The following is a 27,378-nucleotide window of genomic DNA, read 5'->3' as shown; positions in this document are numbered from 1 at the left end:
TGCTTTGAGGTATTCCATAATTAGATTTTTGGGATGATCCATTGCTGCTCTTTTCTTTCCCGGTGTAAACGTCTCCACCGGTATAGCAGCTATACCTGGAGAGAGGCAGTTTCAACTATATACAATCAAGACAACATGACATTGAAAATCACATTATAGAATCGAAAGAAAAACCAGACCTGAGGTGGAATATCTGTAAGCTTTACTTTCAAATCCTGTTACATTTAGATCTGGCAACTTTTGAACATAAAATAATGCCAAAACAAAAAACAAACGAATACAAAAAACAAAAAAGTACAAATGATCTATTTACCAGTTATTGTCACAAACAACCCTGTACAGCCTTAACAATGAACTAATCAAAAAGCTTTATACAGCACATACCAATTTTTACTGAGTGCCAAAAAGATGAACGAAAACACAAAAAAGAAGATAGTTGAGTCTTGTCGAGTCATAAAATAGAGAGAGAGATGTCATGCGTACTCCGAAGTGCTCAGAAAGGTAGTCACCCGACATAACATTTAACAAAAAAAATCACCTTCTGCAGCTTCTTTACAATTAGGCAAAAAATGATAAGCAAACGATAAGTGCTTAAAAATACTGGGTTTGGAAAGGACAGAGAAGCGATCCCTGTCGGCCTTTTCTTCTCCTTAGACACACCAACCAGACCAAGGGGCCGTTTTATAAGAAGAAAGAACTGCAGCCATTGTTGATTACATAATGATTATGCGGTAGCTATATATATATAAAAAAAGGCATACAGTCAGTCGTAAAAAGACGGGCACATTCTTTTTTGTTCCTCTTAGTTTTTGTTTTTAGATTTGGACCCTGAAAATCAGTTTGACTCATTCTCAGTGGTCTCAGGCGGTTCCCTTCCACCAAGTGGCACTAGAGTATTACATATTAGAGGATAGATAAGGAGCTGGAGCTGACCTAGGAGTGTGTGTGTGGCAGGGGTGGGGGCTCCTTGTACTATAATGTAGCAGCGACCAGCGGACAGCATGCTGAACATTGCTATGTTGTCAAAGGGAACTAAAAGAAAACCAACCACGGGGGAGAGATTTAACTGTTACACCCCTCTGTTACCAGGAAGTGACGGATTTAATCCTAGCATCACAACCTCGTTTTTAAGTTTCATTTGGTCTTAACAATGCATTGTTCTCTCAATTTTTTTGTTGTCATTACAAAGAAATAAAAAAAATATATATAAAAAAAAAAATCACAAGAAAATGAAAAGTACAAGAAACAAGCAAAACAATTAAGGTAAAAAAAAAAATCCCTTTACAAATAAGAAACCATTTTGGCTTAAAGACCACTTGGGAATGCGAGCAAGGTCAATTAAATGGGTAATGCTTTTGAATAAAAAAAAACAAAATGCCTTTATTATGCTGCCTGGTCTCATGTACACTCTTCATGTTGAGCATCTCCATCTGTACAGATAAATACATTTTTCATGTTCAAAAAGTGCAGCACTGTGCAAAATTGGCTTTGACAATTTAGCCTGGGCCCTTTGGGTCTCCCAGCGTAGTTTAGTTCAACCTCGACTGTCTAATTCATGCAATTTGTGTTCATCTGCGCTCTGCAATTTTACAGAGGTAAAAACCCTCCGCACTAAACCAGAAAATGTCTACACAACAAAAATCAGGAAATCACGGTTTTGATTCAGATCGTTCACAGCAAACATCTTAAAAAGGTAATACGTCTGTTTCCGGGGATATCCTATCGGACCGACAGCTCAAACGTTTGCACTATAACAATATGAACTAGGTAAGTGCTTTTGGTTTTGAAATGGGACTAAGCTAAGTGCAATTACAACTGAGAGATGGAGCGAAGGGGGAGTAGAAAGCAGTACCATGTCTTCTCACTGAGATAGAAGCGACACCACCAAAACCTAACCAATGGCTGCTTCCTCGTCAACAACATTGGACCTATCGGAGCCTTCATCAAAATGGCTTCATAATAGCGATGCACGTTAGTAGAAAATGCTCATCGTCCTACGTTTAAAAGGCTCAGTAAAAAAGAGAAAGACGAATGAAAAAAACAAATGAACAACCTAAAAAGACACAGAAGGCCACCGACCTACAAAACCAACCCCTTGCTTTCTGTCATATAGGCAACGGTACCCAACAGTCCCTGCCTGCAACTACACCGCACATCTGTATCACGTTCGCATCACGTACATCAACAAAGACAAATACATTCATTCAAGTCATTTTGGAACAGTTTCTTTCTGTTTTTTCTTTTACACAAAATTACAAAAGAGCTCCAAAAAGCACCATTGAATCGGCCTGTGGTGACCGGAGCTGTTGAGGGTTTTAACACCCCGTCAGCTGGTCACCTCCACAAAACAGGTATCTCTTACAGCTTATCTAACGTAATGGTGCGCCAGTCCATACATAGTTCTACACATGATGCTGGACCGAACAACACCTGGGTCATATTCATTAGGGCGCAACGTAGCATAACGACAAGTTCTGGTGATTCAGTCCTTTTTCTTCCGTTTGGTGCCTAATGAATAGGACCCTGGTCTCAGGGGTTACAGGTGTCCTCATGGAACCTTTGATGTGGGCTGGTGGGGTAAAACTAATCTGGTCCCAGATCTGTTTGTGGTGTCTTGCCAATTCCTACGGTCATTGTCACGACAGCACAAACACATCTGGGACTAGGCTACGGTTACACACGGGCTAAGTTGGGGAAAGCAAAGACTATAGCATGAGGCTATAATGTGTGTTACATTGATTTGAAAACCGTTTGAATTGGCAAAGGGCCTTGAGTAGAGAATGTCACTTGTTCTGTCCACCCCACCGCACAACGTCAAACAACGTACAAGATGTCACCTGTGTGTATGGGTTGCCAAGACGACCGCCACCTGAGACAAAGGTGAGTTCAGTCGACGTTTGATGCATATGGTTTCACCATTACACAAAACCAAACAGATAAAGTCAAAGCTTAGTTGTGGGGGAGATTGAAGGCTACAAAACTATGTACAGTACACATTTGTTAAATAATTCATTAAGTGCGTGGTTTGAGGCGTTGCTTTGGAAACGAGACTTTTGAGAAAAAGCGTTCCGTTTCATTGGTTCTTGTTCGCGGCGCATCACAATTTAACATCCTGGGGATTGGTTCATCATACCCTATTAAATGACGTGCATCAAAGCTAGCGGAAACAAAGAGGCAGGCATGCTATTCTGATGCGTAGTAGCCAAAAAGACAAAAATGCACTAAAAATGTCAGAGCACTTGTTTTGTTTCTTCTTCTTTTTCGACTTTTCTAACAAAAACAAAAACAAAACACGGATCCGTTTTACAGATAATGCAGTTGGGTCCTGGTCATTCAAAAGTCCAAAAAACAAACATTAGAAAATAAAAAGTAGAGAGAGAGAGTAATAATTCAATCGATATAACAGATAAGAAAAGCAGCTTTTGATATAAATGCATTTTTTAGCACATACAGCCTTTTCTCTGATAAATTCATTTTTTTCTTCTCCATTGTCTACAATAACTACTTGTCTGTCTCTGTCCAGCTTATTCAGCTGGCTTGATTGGAAAGTTTTCCCCATCGCAGTGGATAACGATCATTCACACCACTGTCCAGGGAGAGAGGGATGGAGAGAAAGGGGAACGAGAGGGAGGGGGAAGAGATAGGGATGAGAAGGAGGAGAGGAGAACAGTCACACAGTCTTGGCTCTCTCCGTCAGTCCCAGTCCTAGGTAAGCCAGGAAGGAGTGTTTGAGTGAGGTGGGCGAGGGAGGAGAGGGGGTGGAGGAGAGGAAAAGGGGGGAGGAGGAGGGCGGCCTCTGGAGTCTGGAGAGGGGCGAGTGGAATGTGGAGCGGTGGCGGTGGGTGAACAGGGTTGTGAGGGGGATCAGGTGCGCCCGCTCGCAGTTTCCCAACTGCTCGTAGACGTGGCGTGGGGAGGGGAAGAAGAGGGAGGGGCCTCCGCCATTGGTTGTGGTCGCTGTCAGGTAACGCTGGGCTGGGGGCGGGAGTTCCTGTTGACGGTGGTGTTGTTTCCCTGTGATGAGTGACAGGGCGACAGACTGCAGGGCCTGGGAGGCAGAGAGAATCATGAGGGGGCTGTTGCTACCGCTCCCCCCGCTACTCCCATCCCCACCTCCACCTACCCCCAGGAGGAAGGGCTCCTCGCCCCGCAGAGACCCCACCAGAGAGCCCCCTAGCTGGGCCTGGAACTCCTCCTCGCCGGCCTCCTCCCCTTCCCCTCCACCCTGGTGCTTCTTGAGGTGGCGGCTGAAGATGAAGGGGTGGGTGGTGGTGAAGGGGCACTCCGTGCAGCCGAAGGTCTGGCGCGGGGCATGCTTCAGCTTCTTGTGCAGGTTCAGGTTGTCCTTGCGCTTGCAGCTGTAGCCGCAGCGGTCGCAGTGGAAGGGCCGCTCGCCCGTGTGCACGCGCACGTGCTCGATCAGCTTGTTGGCCGTCTTGGACAGGTAGCCGCACTGCTCACACTTGTAGTGGTTGCCGAGGCGATGCTCGCGCACGTGCCTCTCCAGCGCGGGCTGGTCGCACCACACCGACTGGCAGATGCGACACTTGTACTCCATCTTGTAATGGGTCTTCAGGTGGCACTCCATGGCCGCCGGTCGATTGGTGGAATAAATGCAGACGGGGCACCTGGGAAACAGGAAGGAGGAAGTGGAAGGGGGCAGGACATGGGAAATACACACACAATAGCGAGGGGAGGTTTAACGAAGAGAGGACTTAAATACACGATGACTAAAATACACACCTTAAGACTTCAACACAAGGGAGGATGAAGAGGGGGAAAGGTGAAGGAGGAAAGGTGTGTGTGATGTGTCCTGAATATTTTACCCTAAGGGAATGATTGGTGGGTGTGTGTGTGTGGTGAAAAGTGTGTGTGTGTTGTTGAAATTTTAAAGTGTGTAGGGTGGGTTGGGGTTGAAAGTGTGTTTGGAGTGGGTTGGTGGTAGGTGGGTGGGGCATGTAGAACTGGGTAGAGACAGGTTGTGGAAAGAGAACAGGATTGGACGGAATTAGGAATGGAAGGATAACTGAAATAAATGGAAATGTGGCACTTACATTTAAATAGCACCATTCATCTGCTCTGGGCCCCAAAGCGCTTCACAAACCCTGCAGAACAGAATCACCTCAGAATACAACCAGCCACGTGGTGAAGACCCTACACACGCCTTCTCTCTCCCATACACTCCTGGACATACACTCCTGAATGAACACTTCTGAGTACACTAAGGATGCACTGGTAAAGGGAGGCCCTTCTCTGTCCTAGACACGCCTCAGTACACACTCCCCGAGTGCACAGTCTTTAGTACACTCTCCTCTTTGGTACACACTACAGCCTCGTCTCTTTTCTCCATTGTCTGCAACTTCTCGTCTGTCTTTTGTCCAGCTTATTCAGCTGGCTTGATTTTAAAGTGTTCTCCATTGCAGTGGATAACCATCACTCAGTCACCCCACCGTCCACTGCTGAGCACACACTACTTAGTACACAATCCTGTCTGGACACACTACTCTAGAGTCTAGACTAGAGATACCCTCTTGAACTGGACTGAGGGGGCAGCTGTGTTTGGGCTACCTGCTTTTAATTCTGACCTATCAAACCTTAACCGCACAGCTAATGTGGACTGTCTGTCTGGTTTTAAAGTCAGGATAGAGGATGGATTTTTAACAAACATTAAAACACTCTACTATAATGACTGAACTAATTGCACCCTTGAACATTTGAAATGTGAAATAAGATACATTCCCATGTACCTAAAATTGACTAATACTGTTAGCAGTGTTGATGGTGTGTGTGTGTGTGTTCCTGTATTGACCAATGAACGTGGAGAGAATCGGTGGTTGCATATTGAGACCTTAACCGTGCCTCTACTCCTTGTAACAAGACAATAACAGATACCTCAGTAAACTACGACCCTGACTCTCTCACTCCAAACACAAACCAACATCTGATCTAATGCTACCGATGGCTAGACAATGGACAGCATCTGGTGAATAGTGGTGACAGCTTGACAGTAAACATGGTCAGGTGACCGTGTAGGCCGATCAGTTAATGGCGAGATGAGTTCAATGGCGTCTGATTGATATCGATGGCTCTACACGTGCATTGACTGACTGCGTATCATGGCAAACAACTTCGACAAATAGATACAAACAAAAAAAAGAAACACATAAAAATGACAGTGACTGTTGTGTGTTAACTAACAATCTGTTTCTACTGCGCTTAAATATTTTCCTAGATGTCTGCTCAGATTTCCTGTTAAGTGATTGCATGTGAATGCATGTACTACTTTCAATCCAGATGGTTTCAAATGCAATCTGGGAAAATATAACATCTATGTGGTATTAAATATGCATCAGTGTGTGCAGGCTTTAAAAGCACAGTGCTAGGCTAATGTCATTAGCATGTTGTTGCGTGTGTGTTGGAGGAGTGTCATGGCTAGGCTAATGTCATTAGCATGTTGCTGTGTGTGTGTTGGAGGAGCTTCATGGCTAGGCTAATGTCATTAGCGTGTTGTTGCGTGTGTGTTGGAGGAGCTTCATGGCTAGGCTAATGTCATTAGCATGTTGTTGCGTGTGTGTTGGAGGAGCGTCATGGCTAGGCTAATGTCATTAGCATGTTGCTGTGTGTGTGTTGGAGGAGCTTCATGGCTAGGCTAATGTCATTAGCATGTTGCTGTGTGTGTGTTGGAGGAGCTTCATGGCTAGGCTAATGTCATTAGCATGTTGTTGCGTGTGTGTTGGAGGAGCTTCATGGCTAGGCTAATGTCATTAGCATGTTGCTGTGTGTGTGTTGGAGGAGCTTCATGGCTAGGCTAATGTCATTAGCATGTTGCTGTGTGTGTGTTGGAGGAGCTTCATGGCTAGGCTAATGTCATTAGCATGTTGCTGTGTGTGTGTTGGAGGAGCTTCATGGCTAGGCTAATGTCATTAGCATGTTGCTGTGTGTGTGTTGGAGGAGCTTCATGGCTAGGCTAATGTCATTAGCATGTTGCTGTGTGTGTGTTGGAGGAGCTTCATGGCTAGGCTAATGTCATTAGCATGTTGCTGTGTGTGTGTGTTGGAGGAGCTTCATGGCTAGGCTAATGTCATTAGCATGTTGCTGTGTGTGTGTGTTGGAGGAGCTTCATGGCTAGGCTAATGTCATTAGCATGTTGCTGTGTGTGTGTTGGAGGAGCTTCATGGCTAGGCTAATGTCATTAGCATGTTGCTGTGTGTGTGTTGGAGGAGCTTCATGGCTAGGCTAATGTCATTAGCATGTTGCTGTGTGTGTGTTGGAGGAGCTTCATGGCTAGGCTAATGTCATTAGCATGTTGCTGTGTGTGTGTTGGAGGAGCTTCATGTACTGGCAGCGTTGGTTTAACATGAACAGACTGGCTAAATGGCTATGTATGGTTTACTGTGTGTGTGTGTGTGTGTGTGTGTGTACATCACACAGTACAACAGAGGCTCCTATAGGGGTATAGGAGCACTGGGTCAGAGGGGGACAGTGTTTGGTATCTAGGGCTGTGAGTGTAATAGGGGTTTATATTTACTCTGTGGATGTCTTAATAGCTTCAGTGAGCTAGATGTCCTATGCATGTAAATGTGTTGGACAGTGTCTGTGTGTTGACGTCATCTAGTTTGAAAGTGTGGCTGAATGCATGCACACATTTACAGTTCAGACTGTGTGTGTATTATGTTTATGCATGTGGTCTTACACGCATGTTTTCGACTTAATGTACATACTTAATGTGCATGCTATAGTCAGTCGGTCAGTGGGTTACCGTCTGGCTGCGCGTCTGTACGTGTGTGAGGGAGGAGTCGGGGTAGGGTAGGGTGGGGGGGGGGGTGGAGTAGGAACCTCTGTCTGTACTTGCTTTCCTTACTTGAGCCCTCCGGTGGGGACGGTGTGGCACTTCTTGTGCTCCAGCAGCTGCTCGGGCGTCTTCAGGAACTTGTGGCACACGTCGCACTCGAACATGCGCGTGATCAGGTGGATCTGGAGGTGGCGCTCGTACATGGTCCGCGTCTTGCACACAAAGTTGCAGAAGACGCACTCGAAGCCTGGTGGGGGGGAGAGGGACTTAGCATGGCTGCAGTGCTCCTCGTCCTCTAAATTAAACATCACCCCCGTGATATCCTTGTGTGTGGCTCAAATTATTGCTCGTATTTTACCTCACATATTCTGGACACATCACACACACCTTTACGTCACTGCATAATTTACGTGAACAAAGTCTGTGCTTTTGCATGCTAGCTGTTCGAGGAGACTTCCAGTCATTGCGCTAACGCTAGTTAGCAATAGCATGCGAAACTACATCTAACTTCCTGCATACTGGACGCAGAGACGTAAACATGGTATCCATGAGTTCATCTGACTCTGGGGAAGTAGATAAAGGGGTGGGCTTACACTATCTCTTTAAAGGCCCAGTGCAGTCAAAATTCTGTTTTCTGTGTTTAATATCATATTGTACAACAGCTGATGAAACTAATACTGTAAAAGTATGAAAAGATGTGATCAGTGTTATTTCCTGATAGCTGCTGGTTGAAAATACAACCTACACAGAACCTTCTAACCAGCAGGTTTGCGTGAGCGGGAGTTTCAGATTTTCATGGTGACATCACCAGGTGGTCAATTAGTTAATAGACCAATAACAAAGAGAGTTCCAAACCTCTCTGCCAATAACAGCTAGTTTTCAGTTTTCCCCTCTCCACTCAGACCCCTCCCAGACAGTCCTAGCAAAAATCTTGCTTGAGAAGTAGTTTTTTTGCACATTTGTAATGGAATCTATTACAGTAAGGTACTTATTGTTACCCAGAAATGATTTGATATTGAGATAAAAACGGCTACATTGGGCCTTTAAGGATACAGAACTGTAAGTAGATTAAATTAACTGTAGTTCTACATAATGTTCCAGCCTATACATCCCAGAACTCCTTGCCTTTCTCAGACTTCTCTTCAGTTCCTGATCCCGAGTGGCTGCTGGAGCTGGATTGGCTGCCTGCAGAGGAGGGAGGGGCCAGCAGGTTCTTGAGCTCCTCATTGGCATGGGTAAGTTCTCCACCCTCTGAGCTGTTCAGCGAATCGCTGAGGGCCGACAGGGAGGAGGAGGTGCTCTTAGTCTCACTGAGGGGGCTCCGCGAGTTCAGACCTAGGAAGAAGAGACGCCAAGAGTCAATCATCATCAACATCTACAGCATTGTCATCATCGTGACAATCATCATCATCCAATTCAGAAAATGTACCAATGTAATTACATTTCACTTCCTGAATGATTAAGTAATATACCCCAATTCTGTCACTACCAGCACTGCCACCGTCATCATAACTGGTTTCTCAACATTAGACAGGGTACCTCAACCCAATAAAAGGAGGAAAAGCACTAAACTACGGTCAAAACTACCCAAACACACACACACACACACACACACACACACACACACACACACACACACACACACACACACACACACACACACACACACACACACACACACACACACAGTTGAATACAAAATGAAAATCACACACACTGCAGGCAGGCAGGCTCAGCTTCAGGGCCATGTCCTCTGACTGGAGCCCTGCTGCCAGTCCAATCAACAGCCAGTATGCTTTTATTGATCTCTTTTTTTTCTCTCTCTCTCTATGTTTGACCGCACTTCTCTGGGATAGAGAGAGAGAGGGTATGAGAGAGAGAGAGAGAGAAGAGGGGAGGAGGGTCACGGCTAAGGGAGCTAAGATGGCGGGAGCAACTCAGGGCACAGCTCAACAAAGGGCATTCAGTCAGGGAGAAGGAGAGGGAGGGAGGGAGGTGAAGGAGTATAGGGCTGCTGGCTGCCATGGATTGTGAAATGGCCGACGCCAGCTACCTCACACACATTTGTATGTGTGCGCACACACACGACACAGGCACATACACACAGAGGCATTTACACAGACACATTCAAAAACACATATTGTGCATAGCCTACACACGTTATCCTTGAGAATGAGAGAATGCAGGTATAGAAACGCAGAAAGCAGAGAGTGAAATACCATTGTATCCATCTCTCTCAACGCCGAAGACCTCTAGAGGTAGATTAAAGACAAAACGAGACTCACCACTCCACTATCTAGGGGAGCTATAGAGTACATTATGCTCTGAACATTCAAAGAGTACTTGTCCCTTGTGGGAAACCACATCATTTATCATTCCTGTTGGCATATTCCTTGTTAGCTCTTTTTCCAAGGTCCAAGATGCTATTGAAGCATGTATTTAGTCAAACGCACTTCACTTTTTATGAGGGTGGAGAACGTTGTAAACTTGTTACACTCCCCTACGGATTGGACAGTGAAGCGAAAACTTTAAAGGTGGCTCTATACTCCACCATTTTGAATTTGAGATCAAGCGTTTTATATGATGCGACAGTACAGAATGTCACCTTTTATTTGAGGGTATTTTCATACATACCGTTCAGAAATGAAAGCACCTAATGTATCTAGTCCCCCCATTTGAAGCAGTCATATGTATTTGGACAAATTCACTTATGTGTATTGAAGTAGTTAAAAGTTTAGTATTTGGTCCCATATTCCTAGCATGCAATGACTACATCAAGCATGTGACTCTAGTAACTTGTTGGATGTATTTGCAGTTTGTTTTGGTTGTGTATCAGATTGTTGTGCCCAATAGAAATGAATGGTAAATAATATACTGTGTCATTAGAGTCAGTTTTATTGTAAGAAAGAAAAAAAACATGTTTCTGAACGCTTCTACATTAATGTGGATTCTACAATTACGGATAATCATGAATGAATCATGAATAATGATGAGTGACAAAAGTTACAGATGCATAAATATCTGCTAATGGACCAGAACCTGGGAGATTGAATGTATCTCTGACCTGTTCCTACTGTACCACCACACAGTATCTCTGTCCTGTTCCTACTGTACCACCACCACACAGTATCTCTGTCCTGTTCCTACTGTACCACCACACAGTATCTCTGACCTGTTCCTACTGTACCACCACACAGTATCTCTGTCCTGTTCCTACTGTACCACCACACAGTATATCTGTCCTGTTCCTACTGTACCACCACACAGTATCTCTGTCCTGTTCCTACTGTACCACCACCACACAGTATCTCTGTCCTGTTCCTACTGTACCACCACACAGTATCTCTGACCTGTTCCTACTGTACCACCACCACACAGTATCTCTGTCCTGTTCCTACTGTACCACCACACAGTATCTCTGTCCTGTTCCTACTGTACCACCACCACACAGTATCTCTGTCCTGTTCCTACTGTACCACCACACAGTATCTCTGACCTGTTCCTACTGTACCACCACCACACAGTATCTCTGTCCTGTTCCTACTGTACCACCACCCAGTATCTCTGTCCTGTTCCTACTGTACCACCACCACACAGTATCTCTGTCCTGTTCCTACTGTACCACCACACAGTATCTCTGTCCTGTTCCTACTGTACCACCACACAGTATCTCTGTCCTGTTCCTACTGTACCACCACACAGTATCTCTGTCCTGTTCCTACTGTACCACCACACAGTATCTCTGTCCTGTTCCTACTGTACCACCACACAGTATCTCTGTCCTGTTCCTACTGTACCACCACACAGTATCTCTGTCCTGTTCCTACTGTACCACCACCACACAGTATCTCTGTCCTGTTCCTACTGTACCACCACCACAGTATCTCTGTCCTGTTCTTACTATACCACCACACAGTATCTCTGTCCTGTTCCTACTGTACCACCACACAGTATCTCTGTCCTGTTCCTACTGTACCACCACACAGTATCTCTGTCCTGTTCCTACTGTACCACCACACAGTATCTCTGTCCTGTTCTTACTATACCACCACCACACAGTATCTCTGTCCTGTTCCTACTGTACCACCACACAGTATCTCTGTCCTGTTCCTACTGTACCACCACACACACAGTATCTCTGTCCTGTTCCTACTGTACCACCACACACACAGTATCTCTGTCCTGTTCCTACTGTACCACCACACAGTATCTCTGTCCTGTTCTTACTATACCACCACCACACAGTATCTCTGTCCTGTTCCTACTGTACCACCACACAGTATCTCTGTCCTGTTCCTACTATACCACCACACAGTATCTCTGTCCTGTTCTTACTATACCACCACCACACAGTATCTCTGTCCTGTTCCTACTGTACCACCACACACACAGTATCTCTGTCCTGTTCCTACTGTACCACCACACACACAGTATCTCTGTCCTGTTCCTACTGTACCACCACACACACAGTATCTCTGTCCTGTTCCTACTGTACCACCACACACACAGTATCTCTGTCCTGTTCCTACTGTACCACCACACACACAGTATCTCTGTCCTGTTCCTACTGTACCACCACCACACAGTATCTCTGTCCTGTTCCTACTGTACCACCACACAGTATCTCTGTCCTGTTCCTACTGTACCACCACACACAGTATCTCTGTCCTGTTCCTACTGTACCACCACACAGTATCTCTGTCCTGTTCCTACTGTACCACCACACAGTATCTCTGTCCTGTTCTTACTATACCACCACCACACAGTATCTCTGTCCTGTTCCTACTGTACCACCACACAGTATCTCTGTCCTGTTCCTACTGTACCACCACACACACAGTATCTCTGTCCTGTTCCTACTGTACCACCACACACACAGTATCTCTGTCCTGTTCCTACTGTACCACCACACAGTATCTCTGTCCTGTTCTTACTATACCACCACCACACAGTATCTCTGTCCTGTTCCTACTGTACCACCACACAGTATCTCTGTCCTGTTCTTACTATACCACCACCACACAGTATCTCTGTCCTGTTCTTACTATACCACCACCACACAGTATCTCTGTCCTGTTCCTACTGTACCACCACACACACAGTATCTCTGTCCTGTTCCTACTGTACCACCACACACACAGTATCTCTGTCCTGTTCCTACTGTACCACCACCACACAGTATCTCTGTCCTGTTCCTACTGTACCACCACACACACAGTATCTCTGTCCTGTTCCTACTGTACCACCACACACACAGTATCTCTGACCTGTTCCTACTGTACCACCACACACACAGTATCTCTGTCCTGTTCCTACTGTACCACCACACAGTATCTCTGACCTGTTCCTACTGTACCACCACACAGTATCTCTGACCTGTTCCTACTGTACCACCACACAGTATCTCTGTCCTGTTCCTACTGTACCACCACACACACAGTATCTCTGTCCTGTTCCTACTGTACCACCACACAGTATCTCTGTCCTGTTCCTACTGTACCACCACACACACAGTATCTCTGTCCTGTTCTTACTGTACCACCACACACACAGTATCTCTGTCCTGTTCCTACTGTACCACCACACAGTATCTCTGTCCTGTTCCTACTGTACCACCACACAGTATCTCTGTCCTGTTCCTACTGTACCACCACACACACAGTATCTCTGTCCTGTTCTTACTGTACCACCACACACACAGTATCTCTGTCCTGTTCCTACTGTACCACCACACAGTATCTCTGTCCTGTTCCTACTGTACCACCACACAGTATCTCTGTCCTGTTCCTACTGTACCACCACACAGTATCTCTGTCCTGTTCCTACTGTACCACCACCACACAGTATCTCTGTCCTGTTCCTACTGTACCACCACACAGTATCTCTGACCTGTTCCTACTGTACCACCACCACACAGTATCTCTGTCCTGTTCCTACTGTACCACCACCCAGTATCTCTGTCCTGTTCCTACTGTACCACCACCACACAGTATCTCTGTCCTGTTCCTACTGTACCACCACACAGTATCTCTGTCCTGTTCCTACTGTACCACCACACAGTATCTCTGTCCTGTTCCTACTGTACCACCACACAGTATCTCTGTCCTGTTCCTACTGTACCACCACACAGTATCTCTGTCCTGTTCCTACTGTACCACCACCACACAGTATCTCTGTCCTGTTCCTACTGTACCACCACCACACAGTATCTCTGTCCTGTTCCTACTGTACCACCACCACACAGTATCTCTGTCCTGTTCCTACTGTACCACCACACAGTATCTCTGTCCTGTTCTTACTATACCACCACACAGTATCTCTGTCCTGTTCCTACTGTACCACCACACAGTATCTCTGTCCTGTTCCTACTGTACCACCACACAGTATCTCTGTCCTGTTCCTACTGTACCACCACACAGTATCTCTGTCCTGTTCTTACTATACCACCACCACACAGTATCTCTGTCCTGTTCCTACTGTACCACCACACAGTATCTCTGTCCTGTTCCTACTGTACCACCACACACACAGTATCTCTGTCCTGTTCCTACTGTACCACCACACACACAGTATCTCTGTCCTGTTCCTACTGTACCACCACACAGTATCTCTGTCCTGTTCTTACTATACCACCACCACACAGTATCTCTGTCCTGTTCCTACTGTACCACCACACAGTATCTCTGTCCTGTTCCTACTATACCACCACACAGTATCTCTGTCCTGTTCTTACTATACCACCACCACACAGTATCTCTGTCCTGTTCCTACTGTACCACCACACACACAGTATCTCTGTCCTGTTCCTACTGTACCACCACACACACAGTATCTCTGTCCTGTTCCTACTGTACCACCACACACACAGTATCTCTGTCCTGTTCCTACTGTACCACCACACACACAGTATCTCTGTCCTGTTCCTACTGTACCACCACCACACAGTATCTCTGTCCTGTTCCTACTGTACCACCACACAGTATCTCTGTCCTGTTCCTACTGTACCACCACACACAGTATCTCTGTCCTGTTCCTACTGTACCACCACACAGTATCTCTGTCCTGTTCCTACTGTACCACCACACAGTATCTCTGTCCTGTTCTTACTATACCACCACCACACAGTATCTCTGTCCTGTTCCTACTGTACCACCACACAGTATCTCTGTCCTGTTCCTACTGTACCACCACACACACAGTATCTCTGTCCTGTTCCTACTGTACCACCACACAGTATCTCTGTCCTGTTCTTACTATACCACCACCACACAGTATCTCTGTCCTGTTCCTACTGTACCACCACACAGTATCTCTGTCCTGTTCCTACTGTACCACCACACACACAGTATCTCTGTCCTGTTCCTACTGTACCACCACACAGTATCTCTGTCCTGTTCCTACTGTACCACCACACACACAGTATCTCTGTCCTGTTCCTACTGTACCACCACACAGTATCTCTGTCCTGTTCTTACTATACCACCACCACACAGTATCTCTGTCCTGTTCCTACTGTACCACCACACAGTATCTCTGTCCTGTTCCTACTGTACCACCACACACACAGTATCTCTGTCCTGTTCCTACTGTACCACCACACAGTATCTCTGACCTGTTCCTACTGTACCACCACACAGTATCTCTGTCCTGTTCCTACTGTACCACCACACACACAGTATCTCTGTCCTGTTCCTACTGTACCACCACACAGTATCTCTGTCCTGTTCCTACTGTACCACCACACACACAGTATCTCTGTCCTGTTCTTACTGTACCACCACACACACAGTATCTCTGTCCTGTTCCTACTGTACCACCACACAGTATCTCTGTCCTGTTCCTACTGTACCACCACACAGTATCTCTGTCCTGTTCCTACTGTACCACCACACAGTATCTCTGTCCTGTTCCTACTGTACCACCACACAGTATCTCTGTCCTGTTCCTACTGTACCACCACACAGTATCTCTGTCCTGTTCCTTCTGTACCACCACACAGTATCTCTGACCTGTTCCTACTGTACCACCACACAGTATCTCTGTCCTGTTCCTACTGTACCACCACACACAGTATCTCTGTCCTGTTCCTACTGTACCACACACACAGTATCTCTGTCCTGTTCTTACTGTACCACCACACAGTATCTCTGTCCTGTTCCTACTGTACCACCACACAGTATCTCTGTCCTGTTCTTACTGTACCACCACACACACAGTATCTCTGTCCTGTTCCTACTGTACCACCACACAGTATCTCTGTCCTGTTCCTACTGTACCACCACACACAGTATATCTGTCCTGTTCTTACTGTACCACCACACACACAGTATCTCTGTCCTGTTCCTACTGTACCACCACACAGTATCTCTGTCCTGTTCCTACTGTACCACCACACAGTATCTCTGTCCTGTTCCTACTGTACCACCACACAGTATCTCTGTCCTGTTCCTACTGTACCACCACACACAGTATCTCTGTCCTGTTCCTACTGTACCACCACACACAGTATCTCTGTCCTGTTCCTACTGTACCACCACACACAGTATCTCTGTCCTGTTCCTACTGTACCACCACACAGTATCTCTGTCCTGTTCCTACTGTACCACCACACAGTATCTCTGTCCTGTTCCTACTGTACCACCACACAGTATCTCTGTCCTGTTCCTACTGTACCACCACACAGTATCTCTGTCCTGTTCCTACTGTACCACCACACAGTATCTCTGTCCTGTTCCTACTGTACCACCACACAGTATCTCTGTCCTGTTCCTACTGTACCACCACACAGTATCTCTGACCTGTTCCTACTGTACCACCACACAGTATCTCTGTCCTGTTCCTACTGTACCACCACACAGTATCTCTGTCCTGTTCTTACTATACCACCACACAGTATCTCTGTCCTGTTCCTACTGTACCACCACCACACAGTATCTCTGACCTGTTCCTACTGTACCACCACCACACAGTATCTCTGTCCTGTTCCTACTGTACCACCACCACACAGTATCTCTGTCCTGTTCTTACTGTACCACCACACAGTATCTCTGTCCTGTTCCTACTGTACCACCACACACACAGTATCTCTGTCCTGTTCCTACTGTACCACCACACAGTATCTCTGTCCTGTTCCTACTGTACCACCACACAGTATCTCTGTCCTGTTCCTACTGTACCACCACACAGTATCTCTGTCCTGTTCTTACTGTACCACCACACAGTATCTCTGTCCTGTTCCTACTGTACCACGACACAGTATCTCTGTCCTGTTCCTACTGTACCACCACACAGTATCTCTGTCCTGTTCTTACTGTACCACCACACACACAGTATCTCTGTCCTTTTCCTACTGTACCACCACACACACAGTATCTCTGTCCTGTTCTTACTGTACCACCACACACACAGTATCTCTGTCCTGTTCCTACTGTACCACCACACACACAGTATCTCTGTCCTGTTCCTACTGTACCACCACACACACAGTATCTCTGTCCTGTTCCTACTGTACCACCACACACACAGTATCTCTGTCCTGTTCCTACTGTACCACCACACAGTATCTCTGTCCTGTTCCTACTGTACCACCACACACAGTATCTCTGACCTGTTCTTACTGTACCACCACACACACAGTATCTCTGTCCTGTTCCTACTGTACCACCACACAGTATCTCTGTCCTGTTCTTACTGTACCACCACACAGTATCTCTGTCCTGTTCCTACTGTACCACCACACAGTATCTCTGTCCTGTTCCTACTGTACCACCACACAGTATCTCTGTCCTGTTCCTACTGTACCACCACACACACAGTATCTCTGTCCTGTTCCTACTGTACCACCACACAGTATCTCTGTCCTGTTCCTACTGTACCACCACACAGTATCTCTGTCCTGTTCCTACTGTACCACCACACAGTATCTCTGTCCTGTTCCTACTGTACCACCACACAGTATCTCTGTCCTGTTCCTTACTGTACCACCACACAGTATCTCTGTCCTGTTCCTACTGTACCACCACACACAGTATCTCTGTCCTGTTCCTACTGTACCACCACACACACAGTATCTCTGTCCTGTTCCTACTGTACCACCACACAGTATCTCTGTCCTGTTCCTACTGTACCACCACACAGTATCTCTGATCCTGTTCCTTACTGTACCACCACACAGTATCTCTGTCCTGTTCCTACTGTACCACCACACAGTATCTCTGTCCTGTTCTTACTGTACCACCACACAGTATCTCTGTCCTGTTCCTACTGTACCACCACACAGTATCTCTGTCCTGTTCCTACTGTACCACCACACACACAGTATCTCTGTCCTGTTCCTACTGTACCACCACACACACAGTATCTCTGTCCTGTTCCTACTGTACCACCACCACACAGTATCTCTGTCCTGTTCCTACTGTACCACCACCACACAGTATCTCTGTCCTGTTCCTACTGTACCACCACACACACAGTATCTCTGTCCTGTTCCTTCTGTACAACCACACAGTATCTCTGTCCTGTTCCTACTGTACCACCACACACACAGTATCTCTGTCCTGTTCCTACTGTACCACCACACAGTATCTCTGTCCTGTTCCTACTGTACCACCACCACACAGTATCTCTGTCCTGTTCCTACTGTACCACCACCACACAGTATCTCTGTCCTGTTCTTACTGTACCACCACACAGTATCTCTGTCCTGTTCCTACTGTACCACCACACAGTATCTCTGTCCTGTTCCTACTGTACCACCACACACACAGTATCTCTGTCCTGTTCCTACTGTACCACCACACACACAGTATCTCTGTCCTGTTCCTACTGTACCACCACACACACAGTATCTCTGTCCTGTTCCTACTGTACCACCACCACACAGTATCTCTGTCCTGTTCTTACTGTACCACCACACAGTATCTCTGTCCTGTTCCTACTGTACCACCACACAGTATCTCTGTCCTGTTCCTACTGTACCACCACACAGTATCTCTGTCCTGTTCCTACTGTACCACCACACACACAGTATCTCTGTCCTGTTCCTACTGTACCACCACACAGTATCTCTGTCCTGTTCCTACTGTACCACCACCACACAGTATCTCTGTCCTGTTCCTACTGTACCACCACCACACAGTATCTCTGTCCTGTTCTTACTATACCACCACACAGTATCTCTGTCCTGTTCCTACTGTACCACCACACAGTATCTCTGTCCTGTTCCTACTGTACCACCACACAGTATCTCTGTCCTGTTCCTACTGTACCACCACACAGTATCTCTGTCCTGTTCTTACTATACCACCACCACACAGTATCTCTGTCCTGTTCCTACTGTACCACCACACAGTATCTCTGTCCTGTTCCTACTGTACCACCACACACACAGTATCTCTGTCCTGTTCCTACTGTACCACCACACACACAGTATCTCTGTCCTGTTCCTACTGTACCACCACACACACAGTATCTCTGTCCTGTTCCTACTGTACCACCACACACACAGTATCTCTGTCCTGTTCCTACTGTACCACCACACAGTATCTCTGTCCTGTTCTTACTATACCACCACCACACAGTATCTCTGTCCTGTTCCTACTGTACCACCACACAGTATCTCTGTCCTGTTCCTACTATACCACCACACAGTATCTCTGTCCTGTTCTTACTATACCACCACCACACAGTATCTCTGTCCTGTTCCTACTGTACCACCACACACACAGTATCTCTGTCCTGTTCCTACTGTACCACCACACACACAGTATCTCTGTCCTGTTCCTACTGTACCACCACACACACAGTATCTCTGTCCTGTTCCTACTGTACCACCACACACACAGTATCTCTGTCCTGTTCCTACTGTACCACCACACACACAGTATCTCTGTCCTGTTCCTACTGTACCACCACCACACAGTATCTCTGTCCTGTTCCTACTGTACCACCACACAGTATCTCTGTCCTGTTCTTACTATACCACCACCACACAGTATCTCTGTCCTGTTCCTACTGTACCACCACACAGTATCTCTGTCCTGTTCCTACTGTACCACCACACACACAGTATCTCTGTCCTGTTCCTACTGTACCACCACACACACAGTATCTCTGTCCTGTTCCTACTGTACCACCACACACACAGTATCTCTGTCCTGTTCCTACTGTACCACCACACAGTATCTCTGTCCTGTTCTTACTATACCACCACCACACAGTATCTCTGTCCTGTTCCTACTGTACCACCACACAGTATCTCTGTCCTGTTCTTACTATACCACCACCACACAGTATCTCTGTCCTGTTGTTACTATACCACCACCACACAGTATCTCTGTCCTGTTCCTACTGTACCACCACACACACAGTATCTCTGTCCTGTTCCTACTGTACCACCACACACACAGTATCTCTGTCCTGTTCCTACTGTACCACCACCACACAGTATCTCTGTCCTGTTCCTACTGTACCACCACACACACAGTATCTCTGTCCTGTTCCTACTGTACCACCACACAGTATCTCTGACCTGTTCCTACTGTACCACCACACACACAGTATCTCTGTCCTGTTCCTACTGTACCACCACACAGTATCTCTGACCTGTTCCTACTGTACCACCACACAGTATCTCTGACCTGTTCCTACTGTACCACCACACAGTATCTCTGTCCTGTTCCTACTGTACCACCACACACACAGTATCTCTGTCCTGTTCCTACTGTACCACCACACACACAGTATCTCTGTCCTGTTCCTACTGTACCACCACACAGTATCTCTGTCCTGTTCCTACTGTACCACCACACACACAGTATCTCTGTCCTGTTCTTACTGTACCACCACACACACAGTATCTCTGTCCTGTTCCTACTGTACCACCACACAGTATCTCTGTCCTGTTCCTACTGTACCACCACACACACAGTATCTCTGTCCTGTTCCTACTGTACCACCACACACACAGTATCTCTGTCCTGTTCTTACTGTACCACCACACACACAGTATCTCTGTCCTGTTCCTACTGTACCACCACACAGTATCTCTGTCCTGTTCCTACTGTACCACCACACAGTATCTCTGTCCTGTTCCTACTGTACCACCACACAGTATCTCTGTCCTGTTCCTACTGTACCACCACCACACAGTATCTCTGTCCTGTTCCTACTGTACCACCACACAGTATCTCTGACCTGTTCCTACTGTACCACCACCACACAGTATCTCTGTCCTGTTCCTACTGTACCACCACCACACAGTATCTCTGTCCTGTTCCTACTGTACCACCACCACACAGTATCTCTGTCCTGTTCCTACTGTACCACCACACAGTATCTCTGTCCTGTTCCTACTGTACCACCACACAGTATCTCTGTCCTGTTCCTACTGTACCACCACCACACAGTATCTCTGTCCTGTTCCTACTGTACCACCACCACACAGTATCTCTGTCCTGTTCCTACTGTACCACCACCACACAGTATCTCTGTCCTGTTCCTACTGTACCACCACACAGTATCTCTGTCCTGTTCTTACTATACCACCACACAGTATCTCTGTCCTGTTCCTACTGTACCACCACACAGTATCTCTGTCCTGTTCCTACTGTACCACCACACAGTATCTCTGTCCTGTTCCTACTGTACCACCACACAGTATCTCTGTCCTGTTCTTACTATACCACCACCACACAGTATCTCTGTCCTGTTCCTACTGTACCACCACACAGTATCTCTGTCCTGTTCCTACTGTACCACCACACACACAGTATCTCTGTCCTGTTCCTACTGTACCACCACACACACAGTATCTCTGTCCTGTTCCTACTGTACCACCACACAGTATCTCTGTCCTGTTCTTACTATACCACCACCACACAGTATCTCTGTCCTGTTCCTACTGTACCACCACACAGTATCTCTGTCCTGTTCCTACTATACCACCACACAGTATCTCTGTCCTGTTCCTTACTATACCACCACCACACAGTATCTCTGTCCTGTTCCTACTGTACCACCACACACACAGTATCTCTGTCCTGTTCCTACTGTACCACCACACACACAGTATCTCTGTCCTGTTCCTACTGTACCACCACACACACAGTATCTCTGTCCTGTTCCTACTGTACCACCACACACACAGTATCTCTGTCCTGTTCCTACTGTACCACCACACACACAGTATCTCTGTCCTGTTCCTACTGTACCACCACACACACAGTATCTCTGTCCTGTTCCTACTGTACCACCACCACACAGTATCTCTGTCCTGTTCCTACTGTACCACCACACAGTATCTCTGTCCTGTTCCTACTGTACCACCACACACAGTATCTCTGTCCTGTTCCTACTGTACCACCACACAGTATCTCTGTCCTGTTCTTACTATACCACCACCACACAGTATATCTGTCCTGTTCCTACTGTACCACCACACAGTATCTCTGTCCTGTTCCTACTGTACCACCACACACACAGTATCTCTGTCCTGTTCCTACTGTACCACCACACACACAGTATCTCTGTCCTGTTCCTACTGTACCACCACACAGTATCTCTGTCCTGTTCTTACTATACCACCACCACACAGTATCTCTGTCCTGTTCCTACTGTACCACCACACAGTATCTCTGTCCTGTTCCTACTATACCACCACACAGTATCTCTGTCCTGTTCTTACTATACCACCACCACACAGTATCTCTGTCCTGTTCCTACTGTACCACCACACACACAGTATCTCTGTCCTGTTCCTACTGTACCACCACACACACAGTATCTCTGTCCTGTTCCTACTGTACCACCACCACACAGTATCTCTGTCCTGTTCCTACTGTACCACCACACACACAGTATCTCTGTCCTGTTCCTACTGTACCACCACACAGTATCTCTGACCTGTTCCTACTGTACCACCACACACACAGTATCTCTGTCCTGTTCCTACTGTACCACCACACACACAGTATCTCTGTCCTGTTCCTACTGTACCACCACACAGTATCTCTGACCTGTTCCTACTGTACCACCACACAGTATCTCTGTCCTGTTCCTACTGTACCACCACACACACAGTATCTCTGTCCTGTTCCTACTGTACCACCACACAGTATCTCTGTCCTGTTCCTACTGTACCACCACACACACAGTATCTCTGTCCTGTTCTTACTGTACCACCACACACACAGTATCTCTGTCCTGTTCCTACTGTACCACCACACAGTATCTCTGTCCTGTTCCTACTGTACCACCACACAGTATCTCTGTCCTGTTCCTACTGTACCACCACACAGTATCTCTGTCCTGTTCCTACTGTACCACCACACAGTATCTCTGTCCTGTTCCTACTGTACCACCACACAGTATCTCTGTCCTGTTCCTTCTGTACCACCACACAGTATCTCTGACCTGTTCCTACTGTACCACCACACAGTATCTCTGTCCTGTTCCTACTGTACCACCACACACAGTATCTCTGTCCTGTTCCTACTGTACCACACACACAGTATCTCTGTCCTGTTCTTACTGTACCACCACACAGTATCTCTGTCCTGTTCCTACTGTACCACCACACAGTATCTCTGTCCTGTTCTTACTGTACCACCACACACACAGTATCTCTGTCCTGTTCCTACTGTACCACCACACACACAGTATCTCTGTCCTGTTCCTACTGTACCACCACACACAGTATATCTGTCCTGTTCTTACTGTACCACCACACACACAGTATCTCTGTCCTGTTCCTACTGTACCACCACACAGTATCTCTGTCCTGTTCCTACTGTACCACCACACAGTATCTCTGTCCTGTTCCTTCTGTACCACCACACAGTATCTCTGTCCTGTTCCTTCTGTACCACCACACAGTATCTCTGTCCTGTTCCTACTGTACCACCACACACACAGTATCTCTGTCCTGTTCCTACTGTACCACCACACACACAGTATCTCTGTCCTGTTCCTACTGTACCACCACACAGTATCTCTGTCCTGTTCCTACTGTACCACCACACAGTATCTCTGTCCTGTTCCTACTGTACCACCACACAGTATCTCTGTCCTGTTCCTACTGTACCACCACACAGTATCTCTGTCCTGTTCCTACTGTACCACCACACAGTATCTCTGTCCTGTTCCTACTGTACCACCACACAGTATCTCTGTCCTGTTCCTACTGTACCACCACACACACAGTATCTCTGTCCTGTTCTTACTGTACCACCACACACACAGTATCTCTGTCCTGTTCCTTCTGTACCACCACACAGTATCTCTGTCCTGTTCCTACTGTACCACCACACACACAGTATCTCTGTCCTGTTCCTACTGTACCACCACACACACAGTATCTCTGTCCTGTTCCTACTGTACCACCACACAGTATCTCTGTCCTGTTCCTACTGTACCACCACACAGTATCTCTGTCCTGTTCCTACTGTACCACCACACAGTATCTCTGTCCTGTTCCTACTGTACCACCACACAGTATCTCTGTCCTGTTCCTACTGTACCACCACACAGTATCTCTGTCCTGTTCCTACTGTACCACCACACAGTATCTCTGTCCTGTTCCTACTGTACCACCACACAGTATCTCTGTCCTGTTCCTACTGTACCACCACACAGTATCTCTGACCTGTTCCTACTGTACCACCACACAGTATCTCTGTCCTGTTCCTACTGTACCACCACACAGTATCTCTGTCCTGTTCTTACTATACCACCACACAGTATCTCTGTCCTGTTCCTACTGTACCACCACCACACAGTATCTCTGACCTGTTCCTACTGTACCACCACCACACAGTATCTCTGTCCTGTTCCTACTGTACCACCACCACACAGTATCTCTGTCCTGTTCTTACTGTACCACCACACAGTATCTCTGTCCTGTTCCTACTGTACCACCACACACACAGTATCTCTGTCCTGTTCCTACTGTACCACCACACAGTATCTCTGTCCTGTTCCTACTGTACCACCACACAGTATCTCTGTCCTGTTCCTACTGTACCACCACACAGTATCTCTGTCCTGTTCTTACTGTACCACCACACAGTATCTCTGTCCTGTTCCTACTGTACCACGACACAGTATCTCTGTCCTGTTCCTACTGTACCACCACACAGTATCTCTGTCCTGTTCTTACTGTACCACCACACACACAGTATCTCTGTCCTGTTCCTACTGTACCACCACACACACAGTATCTCTGTCCTGTTCTTACTGTACCACCACACACACAGTATCTCTGTCCTGTTCCTACTGTACCACCACACACACAGTATCTCTGTCCTGTTCCTACTGTACCACCACACACACAGTATCTCTGTCCTGTTCCTACTGTACCACCACACAGTATCTCTGTCCTGTTCCTACTGTACCACCACACACAGTATCTCTGACCTGTTCTTACTGTACCACCACACACACAGTATCTCTGTCCTGTTCCTACTGTACCACCACACAGTATCTCTGTCCTGTTCTTACTGTACCACCACACAGTATCTCTGTCCTGTTCCTACTGTACCACCACACAGTATCTCTGTCCTGTTCCTACTGTACCACCACACACACAGTATCTCTGTCCTGTTCCTACTGTACCACCACACAGTATCTCTGTCCTGTTCCTACTGTACCACCACACAGTATCTCTGTCCTGTTCCTACTGTACCACCACACAGTATCTCTGACCTGTTCTTACTGTACCACCACACAGTATCTCTGTCCTGTTCCTACTGTACCACCACACAGTATCTCTGACCTGTTCTTACTGTACCACCACACAGTATCTCTGTCCTGTTCCTACTGTACCACCACACAGTATCTCTGTCCTGTTCCTACTGTACCACCACACACACAGTATCTCTGTCCTGTTCCTACTGTACCACCACACACACAGTATCTCTGTCCTGTTCCTACTGTACCACCACCACACAGTATCTCTGTCCTGTTCCTACTGTACCACCACCACACAGTATCTCTGTCCTGTTCCTACTGTACCACCACACACACAGTATCTCTGTCCTGTTCCTTCTGTACAACCACACAGTATCTCTGTCCTGTTCCTACTGTACCACCACACACACAGTATCTCTGTCCTGTTCCTACTGTACCACCACACAGTATCTCTGTCCTGTTCCTACTGTACCACCACCACACAGTATCTCTGTCCTGTTCCTACTGTACCACCACCACACAGTATCTCTGTCCTGTTCTTACTGTACCACCACACAGTATCTCTGTCCTGTTCCTACTGTACCACCACACAGTATCTCTGTCCTGTTCCTACTGTACCACCACACACACAGTATCTCTGTCCTGTTCCTACTGTACCACCACACACACAGTATCTCTGTCCTGTTCCTACTGTACCACCACACACACAGTATCTCTGTCCTGTTCCTACTGTACCACCACACACACAGTATCTCTGTCCTGTTCCTACTGTACCACCACACACACAGTATCTCTGTCCTGTTCCTACTGTACCACCACACACACAGTATCTCTGTCCTGTTCCTACTGTACCACCACCACACAGTATCTCTGTCCTGTTCTTACTGTACCACCACACAGTATCTCTGTCCTGTTCCTACTGTACCACCACACAGTATCTGTCCTGTTCCTACTGTACCACCACACACACAGTATCTCTGTCCTGTTCCTACTGTACCACCACACAGTATCTATGTCCTGTTCCTACTGTACCACCACACACACAGTATCTCTGTCCTGTTCCTACTGTACCACCACACAGTATCTCTGACCTGTTCTTACTGTACCACCACACAGTATCTCTGTCCTGTTCCTACTGTACCACCACCACACAGTATCTCTGTCCTGTTCCTACTGTACCACCACACAGTATCTCTGTCCTGTTCCTACTGTACCACCACACAGTATCTCTGTCCTGTTCTTACTGTACCACCACACAGTATCTCTGTCCTGTTCCTATCCCTAGCAGCAGCCAGGCTCCCTGCTGTGGGGCCACCAGTCTGACCCCTTGCCCATGTGGCTGACACACATCTTAGCGAGGGCCAGCTTCAGACGTAACACCTGCTGAGTTCAGCCGTTTCCATGTCTGTCTGGAGCCTGGCTGGGGGAGATGTGGTGTCCAAACACTATCAGCTGACAAATAACACCCAGCAGTCTTTTCTACAGCCCCAATGTGGTGTGTTTTCAGCAGCCATGTTTGCTAGTGGGTGGAGGCTAGCCTAAATGCCAAGCTTCGATATAGACTCACCACTCTGTGTCTGTGTGAGTGAGGGTAAGAATGTGTGTGTGTGTGTGTGTGTGTGTGTGAACCCTGGCCTGCCTCTGAAGGACCAGAGGGCCTATTGATTTTTTCCCCTCAGGCACGATAAGGGGCAGCCATCGTAGATAAACAAGGTCGCTCCCCGGCCTCCGTGAGGACCCCTCAGCTGTCTGCAACACTACCGGACAATCCCACACACACACACTGCCATGGAAGGGCAAGACGGGCAACCGCGTCGGGCGATAAACCGGACAAAGCCGCTACGGACCGAAAAAATATATTAACAGGCTGGGTTTTGGACCAGTGGCTTTAAAAAGTCCAG

General features: G+C 47.0%; 2 protein-coding genes across 2 annotated transcripts in view; both read right to left on the bottom strand.

Annotated features, from left to right (window-relative positions):
• Positions 1 to 180: 180 nt before the first annotated feature.
• LOC120035191 (zinc finger protein 587-like) lies at positions 181 to 4,609 on the bottom strand. The gene is made up of 2 exons (XM_038982019.1): positions 4,124 to 4,609; positions 181 to 4,048 (listed from the first exon to the last, which is right to left on the bottom strand). The coding sequence occupies exons 1-2, from the start codon at positions 4,586 to 4,588 to the stop codon at positions 3,671 to 3,673; spliced, it is 843 nt and encodes a 280-aa protein (XP_038837947.1). The 5' UTR covers positions 4,589 to 4,609; the 3' UTR covers positions 181 to 3,670.
• znf827 (zinc finger protein 827) overlaps positions 4,514 to 27,378 on the bottom strand; it is a 100,106-nt gene continuing 77,241 nt past the window's right edge. Inside the window, exons 12-15 of the mRNA XM_038982018.1 lie at positions 8,918 to 9,127; positions 7,862 to 8,039; positions 5,055 to 5,105; positions 4,514 to 4,628 (exon numbers count right to left, since the gene is read on the bottom strand). Coding sequence (XP_038837946.1) covers positions 5,057 to 5,105; positions 7,862 to 8,039; positions 8,918 to 9,127 — 437 coding nt within the window. The 3' untranslated portion in view covers positions 4,514 to 4,628; positions 5,055 to 5,056. The remainder of the gene's footprint in view (positions 4,629 to 5,054; positions 5,106 to 7,861; positions 8,040 to 8,917; positions 9,128 to 27,378) is intronic.

This window comes from Salvelinus namaycush, chromosome 42, assembly GCF_016432855.1.
Source record: "Salvelinus namaycush isolate Seneca chromosome 42, SaNama_1.0, whole genome shotgun sequence".
In the NCBI taxonomy this organism is placed as follows: domain Eukaryota; kingdom Metazoa; phylum Chordata; class Actinopteri; order Salmoniformes; family Salmonidae; genus Salvelinus; species Salvelinus namaycush.
Note: the sequence above shows the minus strand (reverse complement) of the source record. Positions and strands in the feature narration are given on the sequence as shown.

Excerpts from the sequence above, each read along its gene's own strand:
- LOC120035191 (XM_038982019.1), bottom strand. The coding sequence starts at position 4,588 with ATGGAGTGCCACCTGAAGACCCATTACAAGATGGAGTACAAGTGTCGC. Across the intron at positions 4,049-4,123 it reads AGGAGCCCTTCCTCCTGGGG|GCCCTGCAGTCTGTCGCCCT; the intron begins GTAGGTGGAGGT and ends TCTGCCTCCCAG.